The following is a 22,850-nucleotide window of genomic DNA, read 5'->3' as shown; positions in this document are numbered from 1 at the left end:
GTGCACATGGAAAGAGACAGCAAACTCTGCATGCCTGAAACCAGTGCATACATCATACCTCTGCAGTGGGCGTGAGGCATGCTGTCTGCTTGTACTTAGGAGCCCCCTGCTCGGATAACAAAGCTGGAACGTGTGTCTCCTGAGGGCTGTTGCTATGGAAACTTCATCAATAACATCACTTTCTGTGTTCATGTTCAAACACATAGGAAAAGGGCAGGCTGGGAAGGGAGAGCAAAGAGAAGAAGCAAAACAAAACCAAAAATCCACCCAATGGCCTTGCTCTGCCCCGCATTCCCAGACATGTGAGGAAGGGATTTTCCTCCCTTTCACATTGTCAATAGAAAATGATGGCGCCAAGAAACAGGCAGGAGCTTTGCGATTCAGGAAGAGGCTGCTGCCCTTCCCAGCTCAGTCCAAGCCACGCAGGGAAAAGCAAGCTTCCAAAGAGTTTGAAGAAAAGGCCCTGTGAAGATGGGGCCCAGGAGCAGCGAGGGGACTGGACTGTGGGAGAGGACAACAAGCACTGCTGTGGCTACAGCTGCCTGGGTGCAGAGCCCCGCTCCATATCCTGCCACAGACTGCCTGGCTAGTGTCCCAAGATGAGCCCAGAGGTGGGAGGGGCATGGGGTTATGCAGTCCACCAGATGGGAATATGGAGGCACAGGGGCTGGGTCTCAGGGACAGACTTGCAAGACAGAATGGCAGCAGCTCTGGGCTGCAGAACAGGCCCACAAGAAATGTGGTGATGACAGGTTGATGACAACCAGAATAGCCATTTATTGAGACCTGCTGCACACTGAGTACTTAAGTGAATAACCTTGAGGCCATAGGACCACTTGTCAAAGACACCGTTACCTCCACTTGACAAGTGAGCAGAGTAGGACAAAGAAAGAATCAGTCACTTGCTCAAGGAGCATGGTAAGGGAGGTGTGGGCTGTAAACCCACCCTTGACTCAGAACCTGCCCTTCCAGTGGGCTTCCAGGAGACAGTGAGGCAGGCAGCCCTGGGAACTTTCCCCCCAGTTCCATGTAAGGACTACAATGGCTCAGCTGTCTCCTGCCCAAGGCCATTCCCACACTCCATCTCTCCAAGACCATCTCTAGTGCCAGCTTCTGCAATGCGCCTGGATTCTGACCCTGCCCCAGTCCAGCCAGGGAACGATGCCACCAGGCTCCTTAGAGACACAGAGAGCTACATGAGGCCAGAGCTCGCCCTTTTGTCCCACACACAGCTCTGAGTGAAGACAGAGACCTCCACGGCACCACCCTGCCAGGTTAGCAGCTTTGCCCATGTTAGAGGTGCTTCAGAGAGGTGGGGCAATTTGCCTGTGGTCACTTGAGTAGGACATGGTAGAACTGGAAAGGAGCTTGGGTCTGACTGACTGGAAGGTCAGTCTGTCTCCAGCTGCACAGGGAGCTTTCTAGAGCATAAATATGACTATGTCCTCCCACAGCAAAAAAACCACACACACACACACACACACACACACACACACACACACAGAAAAGCCTCTGCCGAGGACCAACAGGACCAGGCACTCCGTCCTCTGACTCCTGCCAGCTACCCTCTAGCTTGTGTGCATGTCCCACCCAAGCCCTAGGTACCAGAGCCCTGTTCGGCCTCCCTCCCTCCTCGCCAAGTTTCCTTGTGAATGTGCTTTCCTCTGCGAGGTCACACTCCCGCTCCCTTCTTTGGCAATATCTGATGTGTTATCTGAGATCCTGTTTGGGGTCACCTCTTCCAGGCAGCTCTCTTTGTTCCCATCTGCTCCCCAAGTCCCTTGGTGGTATTAGGGGCTGTGCTTGACCCTCCCCCAACAGTTCTCTGACCTCCCTCCTCGATCACAGAGCCTGCCACACTAATTATAACTGGCTAGTTACACACTGTCCCCACTTTGAGGTGGCAGGGCCCGAGCTGCTCATGTTGGAGGGAATACACATGGAACATTTGTTGAATGCAAATGCTTTGAGGACTTGGGTGCAGCCTTTCTGGGCTTTGGACTCTCATCAGAAGAGAGGCTGGCACTCAGGCAACAGTAGTGCCTTGGTCTCCAGGCCCCGGCTGGTCCTGGATGCAGGGAACCTGCAGCCCCCCTGCCAGTTGCAGGTTAACATCTGGAGTGTGTATCCAGAGCCTTTTGTTATGCAGCCTGGGCTTCAGCAGAAACCAGGGCTCTACCTCCCATCCTGAACCCTAACTTACCTCCTCTGGGAAAAACTCAGGCCTGGAGGGGCCCCAGCAGCCGTGTACCTCAGATGAGACCCCCAGCTAACAATGAGCCCAAGATAGCACCACCTGGGAATGAGTGACTGCTGACCATGGGCTTCACCTGCCCAGATCTCCTCAGTGGAGCTGGCTCTCAGCAAACCTCCCCACCTGAACACATCTCCACAGCTGATTGCCAGGGACCATCTGCAGTCCCACATGATGGTGCGGATGCTGTGTCTTGGAGAGGTAAAGGCACTTGTCTCCCAATTTGTGGGTGGAGAGGGACTCCAACCCCTGTCAGCCATACCAACACTCAAGTGCTCACATCTTTTCCCACCAGCCCTGGTGCCCACCTGTCAGTCCTTGGGGACTCTGCTCCTTCCTCCTCCTCACTACCCCACCTACTTTGGTTGATACACCATTTTGAACAAAGGGGAAAGTTTCTCCCCTGGGGCATCTGGGGCCCTAGGTCCCAGCTGGGTGTGTCACCTGATCTGCCCACTCTTCTTCTTCCCTTCCCACCAGCCCTGCTGTCCTTATCCCCCAGTCCCTCCTGTGGGTCTCATAGCCCCATCAGGGCCCCAGGAAGCTGCCTGGCTAGCCCCCCTACCCCGCCATATTCTGCCCTGAGAGCTGCCCCCGTGTTTACCTGCTCACTTGCACCTGTGTCTTCCATCCCACAGGGGTCGGGGGGGCCTTCTTTGTTTCAGCCCCAAGATCCCACTTAGGTGCACCTGCCCCTTGTCCGTGCCTCTCACCCTGCCCTGCTCTACAGCACCACAGGGGCAGCCATGGCAGGTGCTGACCAAACTCCTGCGGGTTGCATGGCTGATGCCCCAGTGAAGGGCCTGGGCAGCTTAAAAGCTGCCATTCTGCTTCATGTTCACTAGCAAGCCACTGGCTTGGAAGAAGCCTTGGAGACTATCTTGATGGAGCCGCTCCTCTTCTACCAGGGCTGTCCTGGGTCACAGAGCATCTCAGCATTCTGCCTGTCACACCAGGGGTGGCTCCCAAAGCTCTGCTGCTCTACCTGAGACAGCAGAACCAAGGGCGCCGACCCACAGGTTCATTTTCAGCTTGGGACCAAGTTCAGTGCCACGGTTGCCCCCCAGGGGGACAGGCACTGTAGCCTGAACGGAGCCTGCGCTGGCCCCTGGAGTGCCGGATGAGAGTGGAGGGCTGGCCCTGCTTTCTGGGAAGCAGCAGTAGACGCCAATCTCTGGCCTTTGGTGGCCACACCCGCCCCCTGGGGCCTTGACCAGTCCTGAGGACTGGACAGCAGTCTGCACAGACATATGGATGGGCATTTGCAGAGCTGCCTGGGGCCCTGTGGGCGTGGGTGGCACTGAGGTGGGCTTTGTGAACTCAGCACTGGCTTATGTCCCCATTCTGGCCCTCTGAGGTGTGAGGTCTCAGAACTTGCTGTTTCTTATCTGTGAAGCGGGGAGACGAAGGCCTCTTGTAGGGCTAAAGGCAGGCACGAGGGACTGCACCCTGCTCTGCTTCCTGACAGCCCTCTCAGATGCAGGGGTTGCTCCAGGAAGGCTGGCCTCTCCCAGGACTAACGTCCTTCCCCTGCCCCTCCTGAAGTTTCCCAGGCTAGTCACTAGGTGTCACCACAGTCAAGTCCAAGCCTCCCAGGATAGGACCTCAGAGAAAGCCTGGCTGAGACACTGGGCTCCTGCAGCCTCAGGCCAGGTGGCGGGAGCTGTCCTTCCCTCCTTCGGGTTGCCAGATTTAGCAAATAACAATCCAGCCTGCCCAGTTAGACCTGGATTTCACATAAACAATAAATACTTTCTGATAAGTATGCTCCCATTGTTGCATGGGTGATACTGAAAAAATCGGGTTTATCCGAAGCCCTAGTTTAAATAGGCACCGAATATTTGACACATCAATCCTACCCCTCCTTCCATGGACACCCTAAAGGATGTTATGGGGAATAGGTTGTCCAGTGCCACACTTAGGCCTTGACCAGGAAACAAGTCTGTTTCTCCTTTCTCATAAGTGACCAGAAGGACAAAACCCAGGCATGGGGTCCCTATGGCAGCACCCCATCAGGGTTCCCATGGTGGTCCTTGGAGACCCAAGAGCAGCAGGGCTACACTACTAGGAGATTTTCTCAGGGTGTGAGCAGCTCCCTAGAGCTACAGCAGTGACTGTCCACTACTGTGCCCCCAGGAGTTGGAGAGAGCACCCTGCTGCACCGTGGAGCAGGGCTGGGCTGTCTGCCGCCCACCGACTGTGCCTGCCCCCTCAGCACCACAGGGGCAGCTGTTGTTTCCCAGAACCTTGAGGATTAAAGAGCTCCAAGGGTTTGGGGCCCAGTAGACAGATACTTCATCTACATGGAGGACCTTGCTCTTTTTTCAAGAGCATGGGTCAGTGTTCCACAGGGAAGGAACAACTACTTTCGGGCACTGAGGCCAATCTTCAATAACCTGTCACTTCACTCAGTCAACCAGTGTGTGGATACACATGGTGATGTGCCTGGGTACATGAGCCAGGGTCTGGGCAGGGAAGGAAAGGGGTTCTCTTCAAGGAGTCAGCTCACACAGTGGAAGGCTGGGCAGGGGAGGTTGAGGAATCCCTGAACTTCTGACATGAACTTGGACTGCCCTGCTAGAGGGGCCTGGGGAGGAGAAAGAAGCCTGGCAGGCCGAGGGGGACCAGGCAAGAAAACAGTAGTGGCATCCCACCAAGACCTGGGCAGCCTGAGCCCCACCGCTCAGCTTTGGGACAAAAGAGCATTCTGTAAAACTGATGCCACACACGGCAGGTGTCATCCCCCACATGACATGAACTGAGATCTCTTCTCTTCTACTTGATGGGATTTTCTCTGCACACAGCCCCATATCTGACATGAGAAATGCGAGACAACTTGGACAATGTCCCTGCCCTTTTCAGGCGGTTGCAGGCCAGCCCTCCAGCAGAGGATGGAGCCATCTGAACCACAGGAGTCCGAGTCAGGAGGAAGATGCGCTGCCTGAATCAGAGCCAGCTGCGCAGAGCAGGTGAAACTGAGCTGGGCACTGGAGTAAGAGCTTTTCAAAAAGAGAGGGGATGGGAAATGGCATTCAAGTCCAGAGCCAGTATGCCCAGGTTCACCATGGGCGAGGGTATGTGTGTGTGAAGGGAGGGTGGCAGGCAGGAGGAGTGGCTGGAAGTCCTCAGAAGGCAGCAAAGGTGGGATGCAGCAGGGTGGGGCAGACCTGAGCTGGGCTCTGAAGACAGCACCTCATTATGGTGTGGGGGAGGGGACAGGCAGAGGCAGGGAGGCCAGCTGGTACTCATGGGTGCTTAAAGAAAAAAGGTGGAGTGAGGGGGTGAGAAGGTGCTGGGCTTGAGAGGCAATGTGTGGTCATGAAGGGAGGGCAGCAGGAAAGGGCAGGGGCCAAGGGTAGGTCCAGTGTTGGGGCCCCTCCTCACTGAGGCTGGGGGGATGGGAAGATAATGCTTTAGGTTTTGAGTAAGTGGGACAGCAGACCCTGTTCAGGCTGCTCCCAGGTCAGGGTGGGAGCCAGGGGAGACTAAAGAAGCCAGGGAGGGGCAGGAGGGGGAGGAGGCCCAGGAGGGGCTGGGCAGGGACTGAAAAGGAACAGGAGAAAACAGGATGGGACATACATACAGAAGGAGCCTTGGGAGAGGATCAAGTGGCCACCAACTGGAGATAGGAGTCTGCGGAGCTGGTCCTGGCTGGGGATGAGGCCCTGGGGGTGGTTCAGGGGCAGGGAGGGGATGCTGGGCAGATGTCCTGTCAGATCAGCCTGAGACTTCATGGCTGGCAAAAAGGCCCACAGAGTCTGGAGAGGAATCAGACCCCAAACGATCCCGGATGACCATGCTGGCTCCCCACAGCCAAGCAGGCCTCTGCCCAGAGGTTTTTACATCCAAAGCCCTGGATCTGCACAACTCCTCACACCCTGGGCCATGACCACAAACTCCGGGGGGAAGCTGGGCCTGGGCTGTAATGTGTGAGGATGGGCTCCAGCTTGGAGCCAAGAGGCCCAGGGCAAGTCCCAGCTCTGCCATCAGCGTGTTGGCGGACAGGCTACTGTTACCTTCTCCTAGAACAGGCATGTGGGCCAGCTTTTGGCCCAGGAAAGGCCCTTTGGGTTCTGATGACACTCTTTCTTTGCCTTTCCTGACTGCCCACTCCCTACCAGGATCCATGCTGGACAGCTGGGTGCAGAGGTCATTATGTGAGGAAGAAAAGCCTGGTGCAGAGCCAGAGTGGGCAGTGCAGGGAGGCTGAGGTGGGGTCAGAAAGGGGTGTCAAGGCAGGGCCCACTGGCTCTGCCTGGGGAAGCAGGAGGCCTGCAGAGAGAAGGGGTGCAACGGCCAGGTGGGCAGGATGTTCCAAACAGAGGCAGCAGTGGGAGCGGAGACAGGTGGCAGAGCAGCAAGGGCTCTGTTGGCAACACAAGAGGGCTGCAGAGGGCTGAGCCAGGGCCCTGTGGGGAGTCGTGAGAGGTCCAGCGGGGCATAATGTGGTCAGGGGCTGGGTGGAGCACTGGCCCCAGCTGCCCTCAGAGGGTTCGACAGGGCAGGGGGACCTGGTGTTGGCTGCTGTGCCCATTCGGCCAGAGGCTGGCAGTCCAGGTCCCCAGAGGAGGGTGGTGTGGGGAGGTGGGGTCTCCCTGTGTCCCTGGGGTCTAGGCTACAGAGCAACCTCTGCTCCTGTCTTCCAGCCACTGTGCAGACACAAAGCAGATAGAGTGGAGTCAAATTCTGCCTCTTCTGCTCCTTACTCTTGTGGGCAAAATTCTTCACAACTCAGCCTCTGTCTTCTCACCTACAGACTGTACTCAGGTACAATGACTTGTACCAAGGTCTAGGCACAGTGCTGGGCCCATGGTTGTGCTCAGTTGCGGTGCCTAGGATGATGTGTGATGCCCATAACAGCTGGGCCCGGTTCTGCCCACCTGGGGTGGCCGCCACCCTGGGAGATATGGTGCTGGATATGTCTCATTCTAACCCGCACAACCATTCTGTAATGGAAGATACTCAGGTCAGTCCCATTTTACAGATAAGAAACCAAGGCCCTAGGACTTGCTGCTGAGACGACCTCCAGGGCCAGGCCAACTCTTACCCTGTGCCCTCAGCTATGGCTCGCCTTCACACCACACCATCCACTCCTCCAGACCTAAGGTTCTACAGCTTGGGGGAAATTTCTGCCTCTAATGTTGAGAAGTCAGCACTGAGGGTGCCCCTGGCGCCGGCTCGAGGCCAGGCTAGAAGTGCGTGAAGCTGCCTTACCAGCCAAGGGAGTTGTTTATGGGGTGGGAGGCTCGTAAAAAATAATGGGCTGGATTTATTGTCCCCGCCTTGAGGGCCATTCCGGACCGCACAGGGCCAGGACAGGCCCCCTCCAGTAGCTCCATAAATCTCCCAGCTAAGCGTGAGAGCTGTTTGTTCTCCCGCCCACCTGGTCTGCAGCAGCAGCAGGCTACAGCCCCACGTGGCCTGCCCCAGCCCCCACAAGTGATGATGGAAAGCCCTGGAAATGATGTTCTGACCCTGCAGGGGACACACAGGGGCCCCTGGAACCCAGGCCTGGTCTAGCTCCGTGATGTGGGAATCACATTCTGGGAGCCAACAGAAGCCCGAACGGCCCACTGACGGAATGCTAAGCCACCGTGTGGCTGGGCAGCTCAAGAGGGACTTGGGAGAGCAGGAGAAAAAGAGCTGGCTTTGACTTCAGAAATCCAGCTCCTGATCCTGAAGTGCTCCCTCGCAGAGCAGCAGGGGAAGCTGCTTCCCTCCTCAGGGGCATGGCAGTGCTCATGTGACACACTTCACAGGGTGGCTTCAAGCATCAGCGTATTCCTAGGCGGGAAACCACAGCGAAGGGAGGTGAAGCTGGGCCTGGCAAGGGTGCCTGTGGCTGAGGAAGGGCTGGGCAAGGGTGGTGTCCAGTCAGCCTGGAGGCCCAGGACTAGGGAAAGGAGAAAGGGCAGAGCTGAACACAAAATCAAGAAGAGGATCAAGGACCGGCCCAGAGGAGGTGGGGTGGGAGGGCTGAGAATGAGCTGACCACAGAGACTGCTCTTGTGGTGAGAGCCACCAGCCTTCCGCCCCGATCCAGACCCACAAAGTCTGCACCCAGAACCTCTCAAGTGACCTTTGCCAAGGAGCCCCAGTTGGTCCTGACACTGCTGTGGGCTTGGAGCTGTGGGCTCAGGACTCAGCAGGGCGTGCCTGGCTGTCAGTGCAGCTCTGACCACAGCAACTGGAGCGACTGTGCCACATGAGGCCTTGCCTCCAAGTCCTCAGGAGCTGGATGCCGGCCAGGAAACACTTCACTTTGAAGCCCACCATGCAGTAAGTATGTGCTCTAGTTTGAATGTTTGTGTCCCCTCCAAAATTCACATGGAAACAGACTCTCCAACCAACAGGATTAAGAGGCGGGGCCTCCGGAGGTGATTAAGCTGAGGACTCCGCCCTCATAGATAGCATTGGTGCCCCGTAAAAGGGCTGAAGGGGACTAGCTAGGCCTCTTTGTACCACGTTGAGAACACAGCAAGAGGTGGCACATCTGTGAAGCAGAGTCCTCACCAGACATGGAATCTGCTGGTGCTTAGTTCTTGGACTTCTAGGCTCCCATATCAGTGAGAAACCAACGCCCACTCTCAGGTGTTCTGCTATCACAGCGGGGTCTAAGCAGCCTGCAGTCTTCTTTGCTGAATGATGGGCTGAGGGAGCTGGAGACGGGCCTGGCTAGCTCTTGCCTGGCCTCCTGTGGCTCTGGTGATGTGCCTCCAGAGCCCTCCCTGCACCATTTGGTGGGCATCTGCTTCAGGTTTATTTATCTCGAGGTGTCCCCTGGCATGAAGGTGGGGCTTCCAAGTGCAATATGTAGAGGTGGGATGGAGGAAGCTGGGCCCAGGGTCATCTGAGTGCCTACCTATGCCAGGCAGAGTCCTGCTTCCCCCAGCCCTGAGAACACGTGCAGGGAGATCTGAAACTCCACAGTGCCCAAGCTCCTGACTCGGTGAAGCCCTAACTCCTGAGCTTTTCCTGTCTCACATGCCAAGTCCCTGTGATCATTTCAGACCCAGCTGGGGCCAGGGGGGAGCCAGCCATTCAGGAGAGGCAGAGTGGCATCGACACTTTGCACAAGTCTTTCCTGAACACCGTCAATCACACGCTGAGTGAGACAGTGGGGGAGATGAAGCAGTTCGGCTTCTTAAGAAGCAGAGACCCACCCAGCACGCACAAGCCCCTGTGGTCACCCCCGGCCCAGTAAGAAGGAAAACAGAAAGGAGAGACTGGCTGATCACTCGGCTCCGCTGACCCCTGCTTCCCATGTTACAGAGAGCACAAGGCTCACCTTGACCAGAGAGTCCACCACTGAAGTGTTCTGCACCTACGTGACAGGGCACAGGACAGTCTCGAGCGCAGCCGCGAGGCAGACAGGGCTCTGCTGAAGTTCTGCCAGCCTGCCTCTCGCCTCCCCCCCCCGAGCCATTCTCCCGTTTCATCTCGTCATCTTCCCCTCATCCTGTCACCCTCCCCTCAGACATCCTGTCACTTTCCTCTCAGCCATCCTCCTGTCACCTCTCCTTCAGACATTCAGACATCTTCCTGTCATCTTTTCCTTAGAGATACTGTCACCTCCCCCTTAGTCATCCTCTTGTCACCTCCCCTTCAGTCATCCTCCTGCCACCTCCCCTTCCGCCACCCTCCTGTCACCTTCTCCTCAGCTGTCCTATTGTCACCTTCCCCTTAACCATTCTTCTGTCACCTTCCCTTCAATCATCTTCCTGTCACCTCCACCAGCCATCTTCCTGTTACCTTCCTTTCAGTCATCCTTCTGTCACTTTCCCTTCAGCCACCCTCTTGTCACCTCCTTCTCAGTCACCTTCCTGTCACCTTCTCTTCAGTCACCCTCATCACCTTCCCCTCTCCATCACCCTTTTGTCACCTCCCTCAACCATTTTTCTGTCACCTTCTCTTCAGTCACCTCCCTGCTGTCACCTCTCCTTCAGTCACCTTCCTGTCACCTTCTCCTCAGCCACCTTCCTGTCACCTTCTCCTCAGTCACCCTCTTGTCACCTCTCCCTCAGCTACCTTCCTGTCAGCTCTCCCTCAGCCACCGTCCTGTCACTTTCCCCTCAGCCACCTTCCTGTCACCTCTCCCTCAGTAACCTTCCGGTCACCTTCCCTGATGCCCCTGCCTCCCCATGGCCATCCTGCTCTCACGCACGCTCCTCTCTGTCCAAGTCAAGTGGTATCTTAAAACGGGGTCACACCCCTCTCCCCACGACTGACAGGTGCCCGTTTCGCAGCAAGGTCCAAGTCCTCCTGACATGGGTTCTGGTGCTCTCGGTTCTGCCAGCAGTGGGAGTGGCTCTGGCTCCTGGGCCGCCCTCTACAATAGACAAGAAGCCTCTGGAACGCCAGGACGCAGATGAAATCTTAGCCATGGTGAGAGGCCAGGCTGGCCTGGACAGAAGAGCCCCTGGCCCATCAACAGGGCGAGGGGAGGAGGGCCCCGGGCAGGAGAGTCTGGCGCGGCAGCCCCTCTGGAGACAGTCAAACGCACCATGCCAGGAAAGCCCTGGCCCCAGGCAGGGGTCTGAGCAGAGCCTCCAGTGAGAAGAGTATGTGCAGACAGGAACGAGGAGGGGGGAGCACTGCACCGTCGTCCTGCCAGCCTCCCCGGCCCTGGGGCAGCCACCGAGCGGTGGTGTCTGGGGGCTCTCCCTGCTCTGGCTCCCATCCTCTCAGTCCCTCAGAGCTCAGTGTCCTCTGCCTTAACCAGCCCACTGGCTGAAGCCTGAGGCCCTGCCCCTCAGGGCCCATGCTGACCACCCAGCATACCATGTCCAGGCCTGTGCAGGGTTGGACTCCACCTCCTGAATCCAAGCTGTGAGGAACTCAATTTGCACACCCAAAGAGGGAGGGGGAGGGAAGAAGATAGCTATAGTTCCTTTAAACACTGGGGTGCAGCCATGGGAGGTGATCACGACTTGAACCCAGACCACCTGGGTCCTAGTTCTACCACCACCCCTAGGAGTCATGTGACTCTGGGCACACAGTACTTACCTGTTTCTGACCCACAGATTCTGCATGGGTGTGGCTGGTGCCCCCCTCCTAGGGCTCAAGGGGTCAAATGCAGAGATATTAGGGGATCATCCCTGGGCCTGCCTGGACCCACTTCACACCTGCTACCTGGCAGGGCTACTCACTGTGCCTCCTTTCACTCTTGACAGTGCACTGGCTTGGACATTAAATGACACAGCCCTCCTAGTCCCAGCCCAGTGCTCATAACAATGCCTGGCAAAGAGTATCTGGTCATTCCTAAAACATGAATTCTTAATGGGGGCTGTGTGAACCCATGTGTAATAAAACAGCACAGAGTACTGCCAGGTGTGGTGGCACAGGCCTGTAATCCCAGAGGCTCAGGAGGCTGAGACAGGAGGATCATGAGTTCAAAGCCAGCCTCAGCCACAGTGAGGTGCTAAGCAACTCAGTGAGGCCCTGTCTCTAAATAAAATACAAAATAGAGCCGGGATGTGGCTCAGTGGTTGAGTGCCCCTGAGTTCAATTCCTAGTACCCCACCCCCACAAAGCCAAACAAACAGCACAGAGCCATGTACACACACTAAAGTCAGTTTCCAGTGCTCAAGTGACGTAAGCAAGACACTGCTCTCAGAGGAATGTGTGGGAAGGCTACGGGGAGTCCAGCTTTAATATTTTTGCAGCTTCTTATGAATTCACAATTGTTTACAAATAAAAACTTTTAAAGATTCCTATTATTTTTTCCCCAATTAAACTTGGGGTATTCACCCTAATAAACTTACAAATAAAATGAAGAGATCTCCAAAATACTTCTTCCATGGCTTAATAAGCACCATAACTTAGTCTGATTTAACCAGAGGCCATCGTCTCAGAATCCGGCCATCCACAGCATACCTAGATACTCGGAAATCCGTGAAGCTGGCTCCACAGCTCACAGCACTTTGGCCAAGCTGGCAGCTCCTTAGTCTTTGATCTGGATGTTTATGGAAAAGGTGGCTGCCAATCTTCAGAGGGAGATCCGCCACAGGACAGTGGCAAGAGATAGCCAGCAATGGCAATATCCAAAGAAAAGTGATTCGCAAAGGTCTGAGGACATTCAGCATGGGGACCAACATTAACAAATACTCTCTGTCTCTAAGAGGGGTGGCTGTCTCTAAGTTCATAATAAAAATTGCAAATTATAGGAAAAAAGAGGCCAAGCCAACTCAGGCTGCCCAAAGAGAGAAAGGAAGCAAATGAGACATTCCAGAAAATTTCTACCACAAAATGGTTTTGGAACGCTTGGTGCTTAAAGAGGCACAGGGGTGTCTCCACTGTACCTCAGGGCTTTGCTGGAGTCTCACTATACCTGGGCCAGGCACCAAGAGGGGTTCCTGGAGCCTTTGCAGTGTCTGCTCTCTGCATAGCAGGAGCTCAGAAGCCTGGACCTTGGGGCCAGACTGGCAGAGCACTGTCCCTCAATGCCTCTGGTAACCTTGTGTAAGCTGCTCAACATCTCAGAGTCTCAGTTACTTACTGTGGAAAGTGGGGCACCATGAAGATGTGGCAAGGGAACACGGGGACTGTGCTCAGGGCTGCTCTTGCTGGGCAGCTTTCTCCCCACCACCAGCCCATCCAGGGGAGGTGTTCTGGAAGCCAGGTTCTCCTACTCCTGGACCCCTCTGAATCTGGCCAGAGCTAGTGTCACTCATGATGCCAAGCCTTGACCTTTGTGGACACATGGCCCTGAGTCCCACAAGGAGTGCCGTGGAAAAGGGGCAACGGAGTTTCCTACCGGAGTTTATACAAGTGTTTAAACAAACTCAGCAGAACTTTAATCGGACCATGAAACACACTCAGTTCAATGTGCAGTGTCCTGGCCGGAGGAACAGGTGCCTGCATGTGTGCAGTATAGGCACCCTGTTCTGGGGCAGATGCCCAGGAGAGCAGTGGCACTGTGGTGAGCTGAGTGCTGTTCTGATGCTCCATACTACCTGTCACCTGGTACTCTTCTTCCCTCCCTCCCCACTCACAATGAGGGCTCTGAGAAAACTGAAGCCACAAAACCACAGAAGCTCTGGGGCTTGCCTTCCTGGCTCTGATTCCTAGATCCTAACTCCCAGACCCTTACTCAGCACTCCGTCCCCTACTAGATTGAGCTTCGCCAGAGCCAAGCCTGAGGTTGGAGGTCGCTGAGTACCTGGCGGATGGCGAGTGAGTGTACCAAGGGCGGAGAAGGAAGTCTGAGCCTGCTGTCACTAGGTCTCCAGAGAACTCTCCAGCCCCATGGATGCTGGCAGATCCTGAGAAGAAATTCTTCACTGGGAACCTTCATCCCCAAAGCAAAGTCTTCTTGGAGCATAAATACGACATATTTTAAAGATAAGAGAGCTAGTGTGAGAGAGGGAGAGAGGTGGAGGGACCGGCTTCTGGGCAACCAGGCACCGCCAGGGGCAGCAGAGGCCAGGGCTGGCCCTCATGGTCTTGGCTGTGGGCCAAACCAAGGGTAGCCAGCACTTGCTGGGCCAGGGGCTGGGCAGAGGGATCGGCCAAGACTCAACAACTCAGGGTCTCCTCTTACTTAATAAGGACAGGGAGCAGCCTGAGTGTGTCCCCAAATCAAACCTGAGTTCTAAAGACCTGGAGAAACTGTCTACATGTGTCCTACCCCTAGAGGCATGTGCTGTACTTGCTGCCAGCACTTCCCTGATGGCACCCTCTGGCCACAGAGGGGTACCTGGGCCCCTCTTAAAGGAAACAGACCCAAAGAAGCAGGAGTGATTGCAGAGACTGCACAGAGAGTTAGAGCTGGGAGCCTGGGCCAGCTCTAGAGTCTCAGGTAATATGTGCTGGCACCTGGGAAGTGGGGCCACTCAGAAGGCTCAGTCCATGACCTTGTTTTTCAGCCAGCAGTCTGAACTGACCCTGCCTGATCCCCCTCATGCATTAGCTCCATGTAAACAAAACCAGCCTGTGTGCCCCGCCCCACCTTGTTTTTGGGAGGCCCCAGAGAGCTAGACAGGCATTAGAGGAATCAAGTGACACAAGGGAATCTAATTTGCAAAAGGCTCTGGATCCATCACTCTCAGGAGCCACAGAATCAGAGGTCACTTGAGTGCAAAACAAGCTCAGTCCTAGCACCTCCAGGCAGGCTCTGATCTTGAGCTATAACAGTCTTTATTGTGACTGGCACTGGTAGTAAGCAACTGTCACAACCACAGAGAGGCTGTTATGGTTTGGATGTGAGGTGTTCCCAAAAGCTCGTTTGCAAGACAACACAAGAACCTTAGTGGTGAAATGCTTATAGATTATGAGACTTAACTGATCCACTGATACAGATTAACTGGGAGGTTAATGGTGGCAGGCAGGGAGGGTATGGCTGGAGGAGGCAGGTCTGGGGGTGTGCCTTTGGGGTTTATATTTTGTCCCTGGTGAGAGGGGATCTTTCTGCTTCCTGGTGGCCAGGTTCTGGGCTGCTTTTCTCCTATACACTTTTCTGCCATGATGTTCTGTCTCACCTCGGGCCTGAACAATGGAGTCATCATCTACGGACTGAAAGCTCTGAAACTGAAAAATAAATGAAATAAAATTTCTCCTATTTCTTGTTAGGTCTTTTGGTCACAGCAATAAAAACGCTGATTAAAGCACAGACTCAGAGAGGTGGGCAAGCTGCCAGGCACCCAAGTCCCTGTCTTCTCCCGGGCATTGATGAGCAGGTGGTTTGTGTCCAGTGAGCTCGTCCTGAGCCGCTGGCCCCTCCACACAGCCTCTGCCACCCTGGAAAGGCTCCTGCTTATGCTTTGGGAGGCACCAAAGAAATTCTCTGGGTTTTTTGTTTTTCTCTTTTTGCTTTGTTGCTCAGATTTACAAATTGGAGATTCCACCAAAGATCCTAATGAAAGAAATGTCTTCTTGAAACTAACACATCAGTTAATGCAGAGAGGGGTTGAAGCCTCCACATCTGTATTCTGATTAAATCTGGATTTCTGGTTTCACTTAAAAATCAGGATATGGTCCCCCAGGGGCCTTTGGGTAGAGTGATCCACATGCCCAGGGTCACACCATACTTCAGCTAGTGCACAGTTCACCTGAGGCCCAGCCCCTGGAAGTTCCAGAGCCTCCTAAATAGATCCCTCTACTCTCCCTATGGCCTAATTTCTATAGTCTTCAAAAACTCCTCATGGCTGCCCTATGCACAAAACCAAACTCCTGCCCACGGCCTACCAGCACACCGGGGCTCAGGCCCCTCTAGCACCCTCATCCCGGGCTCTTCTCCTGTTGCTCACTGCCCTCCACCATCTTGCATGTCTTTTATTCTGCACAAGGTGACTTCCCACCTCAGGGCCTTTGCACAGGCCCTGCCTATATACTGCCCCTAAACTTCCAAGTAGTGCTTTCTCAACATTCCATTTCTGCACAAATGTGGCCTCCTCTTCAAGGAGGAAACTCTGGCTAATGTGTCTCACTACCTGTTTCTTTCCTCAGTAGTCTTACGTCCTGGACAGCGAGCCCCATAGCAAGAGTGCCTGGGCTCCCCTCTAACTCTGTCTTCCTAACCTGACTGGCTTCCATTTCCTCCCCATCAACAGGGTTGAGCCCGCCTCCCTTGAGGGCAGCTGGGAAGCTGGAGCATTCAGCCTCACAGCAGTGGAGCAGCTCCTGGTGGGCTCCCCACACCAACAACTGCCCTGACTGCCCCTGCCGACACCTCAGCCCAGTGATGCCGACAGGCCAAACAGGCCGCTGTGACAAACAGGCCCTCTGGTCTCTTGCTTGCGCCTTTCCTGCCCATCTGACTTTAACCAGGGGTCTCAGTTCCCTCCAGCATCTGCCAGGGAGAAAGGTGCTCTTCAGAGGAACAAGCACACACCACCTGCGTGTGCTAAAAAGGTGCTCAGGAGCCTGGCCTCAGGAGTGTCACAGCTACCAGAAGCAGTCACCCTGGGGAAGCCCCTTCCCTGAGGAAAGCTGGACTCTCCCTCCCACACTCCTTCTCCGCAGACATGCTTCTAACACGCCTCTAATGCCAAGTCGGACTCCATCGTGGGCAGCTCCACCCTACAGTGCCACAGCTGGGGTCTGGAAGGTGCCCAATGAACTGCTGCCAGCCCAGATGTGCCCATGGGCCTGTGGGGTGGCTGTGGGCATCTGCATGATACCGGTGCAGCAAGGACCTGGGAGCCATGGAGCTCATCTTTTAGGTCCTCCTGGGGACACTGCCAGGTCAGCAACCAGTATGCCTGACTTGACTGTGAAGAAATACCAGAACAAATAGATTCTGAGACGCTCCCTGAGGCATGAGTGCTCTGTCGCCCGAGCTTTGCACTCTGGATGTTTTCGCCTTCACCTTCTCAGGACAAGACCTTTCCTAACAAGACTACACCCAGGTTCCCAGAGAGCACCCAGGCCTCCTGCACCCTCCACTGGATGCAGGTCTCCTTCCAGCTCCGACACTGCTGGTCAGCACCATGGGCCTGTTTTGTGGACAAGGCTGAGGCTCAGAGAAGTTCAGGGAGTTGCCTGAGGAACGGCAGGGATGGGGTGGGGGCTGCGTTCTGGCTAGTCCAACGTGGCCCTCTCTGAACCCTGCCTTCTGTGTGAGCCACTCCTTGGGTGTCTGGTGTTAGAGAGAGCCCATGCCCCGGCCTTGGGCTTCCAGCCTCCTGCTCAAAGGTCAGTGATGGGGAAGGGGCAGTGGGGCTGGCCTGTCCTTTTCCTCACATCTTCCTTGACCACTCAGAACAGCCAGGCCTCCAGAGCCTTGGCTCTGGCCATTGCTTTCCTGACTGGCTCTGCTGCAACCCACAGCCCTACCAGGGACTCTGGCGCTTACTTCTGTCTTAGCCAAGAGAAAATCCCCTGTCTTTGCACATAAGGCCCCTCTCCCTGGGAGCTTGTCCTACAGGCCCACTTTCCTAGGCCCAAACTTCAGGATTTGATCACCAGTGCCCTGACACCAAGTATTTCCACGTGCTGGGTTTGGCTTGTGGCCAGGCTCTGTCCCAGGCTAGGCCTGCTCCCCCTCTGGCCAGAATCTTTCCTGGTCCCTCTGCACCTCACAGGCAGGCCTGCCATGCCACCTGGCCTCCAGAGGGCAGCAGGCTCCCAATCACAAGGATATTCAGCAGGCTGGTACCCCAGTGAGCATGCAGACTCAGAGACAGGAAGGTGGCACAGCCTATAGACCTCGAGCCCCCTTTGGAGAAGGGGATCCTTGAGAATGGGACTCCACTCTTCCTGGCCACAGCTGGCCCCCAATCCAGAAAGGAAGATGGCTTTTGTGGTCATATTTGCCATTTGTGTCCCCTTGTCTCCATACACACATAGTGGAAATCCCAACAACCTGGTGTAGTGGCAGAGGAAAGAAGCCCAGAAGGTTTCCAACACCAGAAGCACAAGACAGGCCACCTGTCCAAACTCCCTTGACTCTGGGGCCCCTGGAGTGCACATGTGGAGAGGGAGATTCTGGGGGCCGCCTGTTTCTGTGGGGCTGGCGGTGTGCCTGCTCGGAAGAGGCTGTACTCACCATTGGAGCGGTGGATGCAGGTGTGCTGGTTGTCACTGAGGAAAAAGCCACTGTGGCACTGACACTCATAGCTACCCATGGCATTGACGCAGATCTGCTGGCAGCCACCATTGTTGTCCTGACACTCATCCACGTCTGTGAGAAGAGGAAGAGAAGGCAGAGAGAGATCACCACCTGAGATGGCGGGACACTGATGCCACCGATTTCTCTAGACTGTGCTGAAGGACCCCCCCAGGGAGGACTTTGGTGCTGCCAGAGGGGCACCCCTGGGTGTGCTGCATGGTGGAGCTCACGTGGGGGTATCCAGACACATGCCATGGCATCACCGAGGCACTCCATGGTGCCACAGTTACACTCAACAACGGTGCTCACCAGAGTGACTCCACAGAAGTAGTCAGGGACAACGGCTGTGAGGAGGCGGACCCTAGTGGTTTCCTGGGTGCCTAGCACAGCTCTGTGTCTCCCCCATATCCATCCCTCTAATCCCCCAGCAACCCTGCAGCCAGGTTTGTATATTAACCCATTTATAGTTGATGAAATGAGGGAGAGAGAGGCAAAGTCACTTGCCCAAGGTACCACATGGGATTCCAACCTAGTACACTGACTCCCAAACCCTGGCTCTCCCTGACATCACTGGATCCCCCCTCTCCAGGAAGACGATGGAGCTCAAATTGTCTCCCACAAAACACAGAGCCTCGCCGACCACAGACGGCCATCACCCCTCTGCAGCCCTCCTCAAGTTCACAACCAGCTGCACAAGACCCTGGAGCCAAGGGGAGGTTGGGGCCAGGGTGGCCTGCACCACCCTAAGGTGCAGGCTGGCAGATGGATTTTAAAAGCCCAGAAGGTGGGGAGGATTTGAAAAGACTCTGACCTCTGGCTGCTGGGACTGTCGGGGAGGCTGCTGAGAGGTCTGTCCCACCCCGGGAGGGAGGGAGGACAAACCTCAGTGCCGACACTCATTTTTGACCAGAGGCTGCTGGCACAAAGGGTGTGACTGGCTGAAAAGAGTCTTTATGGAGCTCTGGTCTGGACAGCAGCATGTTTCAATTACCGGAGCCACAGGCCCCGCTCTGTCAGTTTGTTTAATGAAAGAAGGGCTTCTTAAACCTTAATGTTCCATGGCTGTATTGTCATTTTAATAGGCAAATATATAAAACCACAATGACAATGTGAGCTACTGGCTGCTTCTAGCCAGTCCCCCATGCCCAACACACACACTCACACGCGGGCACACATGCACACACATGTATATAAGCACACGCGTGCACATGTACTTCAGCACTGAGGATTTCAGACGGTTCTAACACTGACATCGTTCACTCCTGGGACCAAAAGGATGTGAGAAAGGGAAGAGGCCGGCAGAGTGACCTTCCATGAACCTGGCACAGCGCAGTTCTGGAGCAGTGTCAGCTGGATCCTATTTAGGCCCTCGAACAGCAGAGCACTTTACCACCCAGGAGACCGCGGCTGCCTTTGAGGCCCTAGGCGAGGCTTGTCATTATTCTCTGGCAGGCTCAGATGTCAGCCGTGTGGCAGCCAGAGGAGGGAAGCAGAGCTCTGAACTCTAAAAGTCACCAGGGGTTGAGGCTCAAATGTAAAGGCGGCTCTTGCTGAGAGGCACGGCGTGATCAGACCCTAAGCCTGACAGTCTGACCCAGGGAAGCCCGGAAGGAGGGATGGGGATTCATTTTTTCAATACTTTTCTCCACACAGTCTTGCTGATGGCTCTCTGCAGGCCCAGTGCCAATGGCACCTTTACTGGGGCCAGGCCTAAGGTACGGTGAGTGGCCGACTCCCCTCCACATCTCAGTGGCATTGGCCTTCAACCTGCACATGAACAGCTCTAGGTCTGACACTTTTTCCTCCTCATCTCTTAGTAACACAAAGCTCACCTCCCCTGGGGGTCAGGATGTGTCAGGCGGAGGCTTCACCAGGACTCTCAGCAACCCATGTGACACATCTTGTTACTGATGAGGACACAAAGGCTCAGAGCCAAGCCATGAGATGGGCAAAGTGAAGGCAGGACTCAAGTCCAAGGTCTACTGTGCATGTATTCAGACCAATGCTATGAAGAAATGGCTCTCTTCCTGCAAGCTTGAACCTGGGTGCCAACCTGAGCACATGGCTGTCAGTTCCAGGGGCAGCAGGCTACAAGTAGTACTGAGTGACTCAGCAGCATCACTGGCCCAACAGGACCCTGGAGGCACCTATGCCCGGGTAGGGCACATACGTAGCCACGGGCCTCTGCAGTTGGTTGCTGCCTCTCTTCCCGGGGCTCTCAGGCTCTCTGCCTGGTGTCCTGTCTTCCCCACCCAGGGAAAGGTTCAACTGAGAGGCAAACAAAGTAGATCCAGATTCCCCAACGCTGGACTCAGTGCAGAAATGCTGCTTTGCCCCTGGAGCCACCCATCTGCAGCCATCTGGCCTGGCCGAGCTCTGCACCTCACTGAAAGCACAAAGGGCAGTTGACGTAACACATCTACAAACCCTCAGTGACCTGGCAGGGTGGCTGGCCTTAGGGACATGGCTGTTTACACTAGCAGGGAACAATGACTCGCCAACACTGATGAATAATTTGAAACAAACGCAAGGCCATGTAAACATTTCTCTTCCTCACTCCCAAATGATAAAGCCCGAGATTAAGCAGGCGGGAAGAGGGGCTGCCCTTCTGCACCCTTTCCACTGTGTCCAAACAGGCCTCACCCTACGCTCCCTAATAGGGCCGAAAATCATGAATGTTGAGTCCCTTCAGGCCTGGGGTCCCCCTCACACCTCTTGCACCCCAAGTCTTTAGTCCTCACAAAGGACCACAGTGAGGGCTAGAGGGCAGCCAGCTGGGGTAGCTGAGCTTGTGAGATGGCTGCCCACCAGCCAGGGCAGACTGGACACTGGGAGGCCCCTATCAGGCTTAGCAGGGCACTGTGGGAAACAGTCTTTGGCTCTGACAAGTGGGAATGGGGGGATCAGCGCACCCTGCTTCATGGTCCCCCAGCACTTGGAGTACTCTGTATGAGAGGGGTGCTTATGGAGAGAAGAGGGCCCACACCTGGGAGTCAGGCTCCCCAAATTCTTCCCCTAATGCCTGAAGGCCCATGGGCAGTGACCTGCCAGGGTGACCTGGCAGTGCCTTGTCTACAGGAAGTGCTCCAAAGCTTGGGGACCGCAAATTGTCCTCCAGGAAGCTCTCCTTGAGGGCTGTGGCATGAGCAGGCTCTTTCCTTTCTGCCGTAAATTAATTGGCTGTTGCCAGCACTGATGGGCCTGGGTGGCTGCCCCTGTGTGGGAACCCTGCCCACCCTATGCCCATACTCAGAGGTGAGCTTAGGGCTGGCTGGGTGCACTGTGGCCTTATTACCCCACACAACAGCACGCGCTGCCACCAGGCCCCAGCTCAGGGCTTGGGCGCTGGTTCGCTAAAGCACACACAGCCCCATGCTAGGGGTAGAGTTCTTATTGTTCCTGATTCTCAGAGAACATGGATGCACAGAGAGGGGAAGAGACTTGCCCATGGCCCTGTAGAGGCAGAAAGGGGATTCGAAGCCCAGTGGGCCCATACAGAGCGGATGAGAAAGTGTCCAGGCCAGTCATGGAGGAGCAGGCTGCCCAGGTGACAGTGCTAATTGCCCTCCCCTGTCCCTAAGCACTCATCTTTCCAGAACCCAGCAAGACCCTTCTGTGACTTCTTCCTAGGACTGGCAGAATTCATCCTCCCTGACTCCCAGGTCAGGTGGCATTGTTTTCTTCCTCTGCCTGGACCATAGGACCTGGCTGTCTAGTCTCTGCCCTGGATGGGGACAGACCTGCATCTCCTTCATATCTCTGCTCACAGCAGAGAGGCAGGCTGAGGTGGGACATGACATGGAAGGTCTGTGCTTGCATATGGCGGGGCCAGGGGCTCACTCCCCGCAGGCAGGCAGCCTACCGCAGTGGAGCATGTCCTGGGTCCGGGGCACATACAGGGGAGCAGTTTAGGCTACCACAGCCTGCTCACTGTTCCAGATTCTGTTCTCTGAACACGACCCCTGGTTCACACGTGCCCGAGTTCATATGAACGCCTGCCTACTGCCTTAGTCCCCCTTGCCAAAGTTTTTTTGCCCTTTTGAGTCCACCTTCAATGTCTTTGTTTGTTCATTCAGGAATAAGCACGGCACACCTACCAAAATGGATGCAGCCCCCTCCCTGGGCCACCGATGCTTTGGGCCATAGCACAGGGATCAGAGGCTTCCTGTGAGGAGGGAGGAGCACAAGGAGCTCTGTGACCTGAGGCTGGAGGAAGAGGAGGTGCTTGGAAGCAAAAGCTGGAAGAAGGGGCAGGATAAGACCCAGGGAGCGGAAGAGCCTGTGACCATTCCAGCAAGAGAATTCTGGAAGCCATTAGGAAAAGTGGCTGGCTGAGTCCTAAATCTTGGGTTAAGGTGATAAGGAGAGCCAGACTTGGCATGGAGATGATGCCACCCTAGGCTCCAGCTGCTTTGTGGCCTGTGACCCTCCAAGACTCTTGAAACACCAGCCCTATCTGGCCCTTCTCCCTTGGTTTGGTTGGCAGGGAGATATCTGTGTAGCCTGACAGTGTCACCAACCACAGAGGCTGTGGCCTGTTTCCAATTCAGGGTTCAGGATCCCTAGGGGATCTGGGCCAGCACTCTGCCTCTGAATCCTGCCGGCAGCTTACGGCCCTTTATCTTTATTTATAACCACAGAGAAAGGTTCCCAGAAGGCAGGGAGCCCGAGGCATGGGGACACAACTATAAAGCGTACTCTAGGAGGCTCCCTGCAGGAAATCCTTTTGACTGGCAGCAAAGCTGAAAGATGCGGAGTGCAGAGGACCCCAAGGCCCCAGCTCTGTGAGAGACCAGCGGGTCACCCTTCTCAGCCTGCACCTCCAGGAGTGGACATGCTCCCTCCTTTGACACATAAGCTCTCTTTTAAGGTTGTGCCACCAGACCTGAGGGAGCCCCTTATTCTTCTGGGTCAGGCTGGGGTGCAGGCAATGAAGGGAGAGGAAGCTGAGCCCTGGCTGCCCCTGCCTTAGGGGTCCTCAACTGCTGGGGTTGGAGATAGCCATAGCAAGTGACAAACACTGCGGAGCCTGGGAGGGCAGACAGA

The 22,850-nt window shown here is 55.4% G+C and overlaps 1 protein-coding gene across 2 annotated transcripts in view; it reads right to left on the bottom strand.

Moving 5' to 3' along the window:
- The window catches only part of Scube1 (signal peptide, CUB domain and EGF like domain containing 1), a 125,928-nt gene that overhangs the window by 62,214 nt on the left and 40,864 nt on the right, over window positions 1-22,850 (bottom strand). For both annotated transcript variants that reach the window (XM_027954629.2, XM_027954630.2), the window contains exon 4: window positions 17,742-17,876. In XM_027954629.2, the coding sequence (XP_027810430.1) occupies window positions 17,742-17,876 (135 nt within the window). The remainder of the gene's footprint in view (window positions 1-17,741; window positions 17,877-22,850) is intronic.

This window comes from Marmota flaviventris, chromosome 3 (assembly GCF_047511675.1).
Source record: "Marmota flaviventris isolate mMarFla1 chromosome 3, mMarFla1.hap1, whole genome shotgun sequence".
In the NCBI taxonomy this organism is placed as follows: domain Eukaryota; kingdom Metazoa; phylum Chordata; class Mammalia; order Rodentia; family Sciuridae; genus Marmota; species Marmota flaviventris.
Note: the sequence above shows the minus strand (reverse complement) of the source record. Positions and strands in the feature narration are given on the sequence as shown.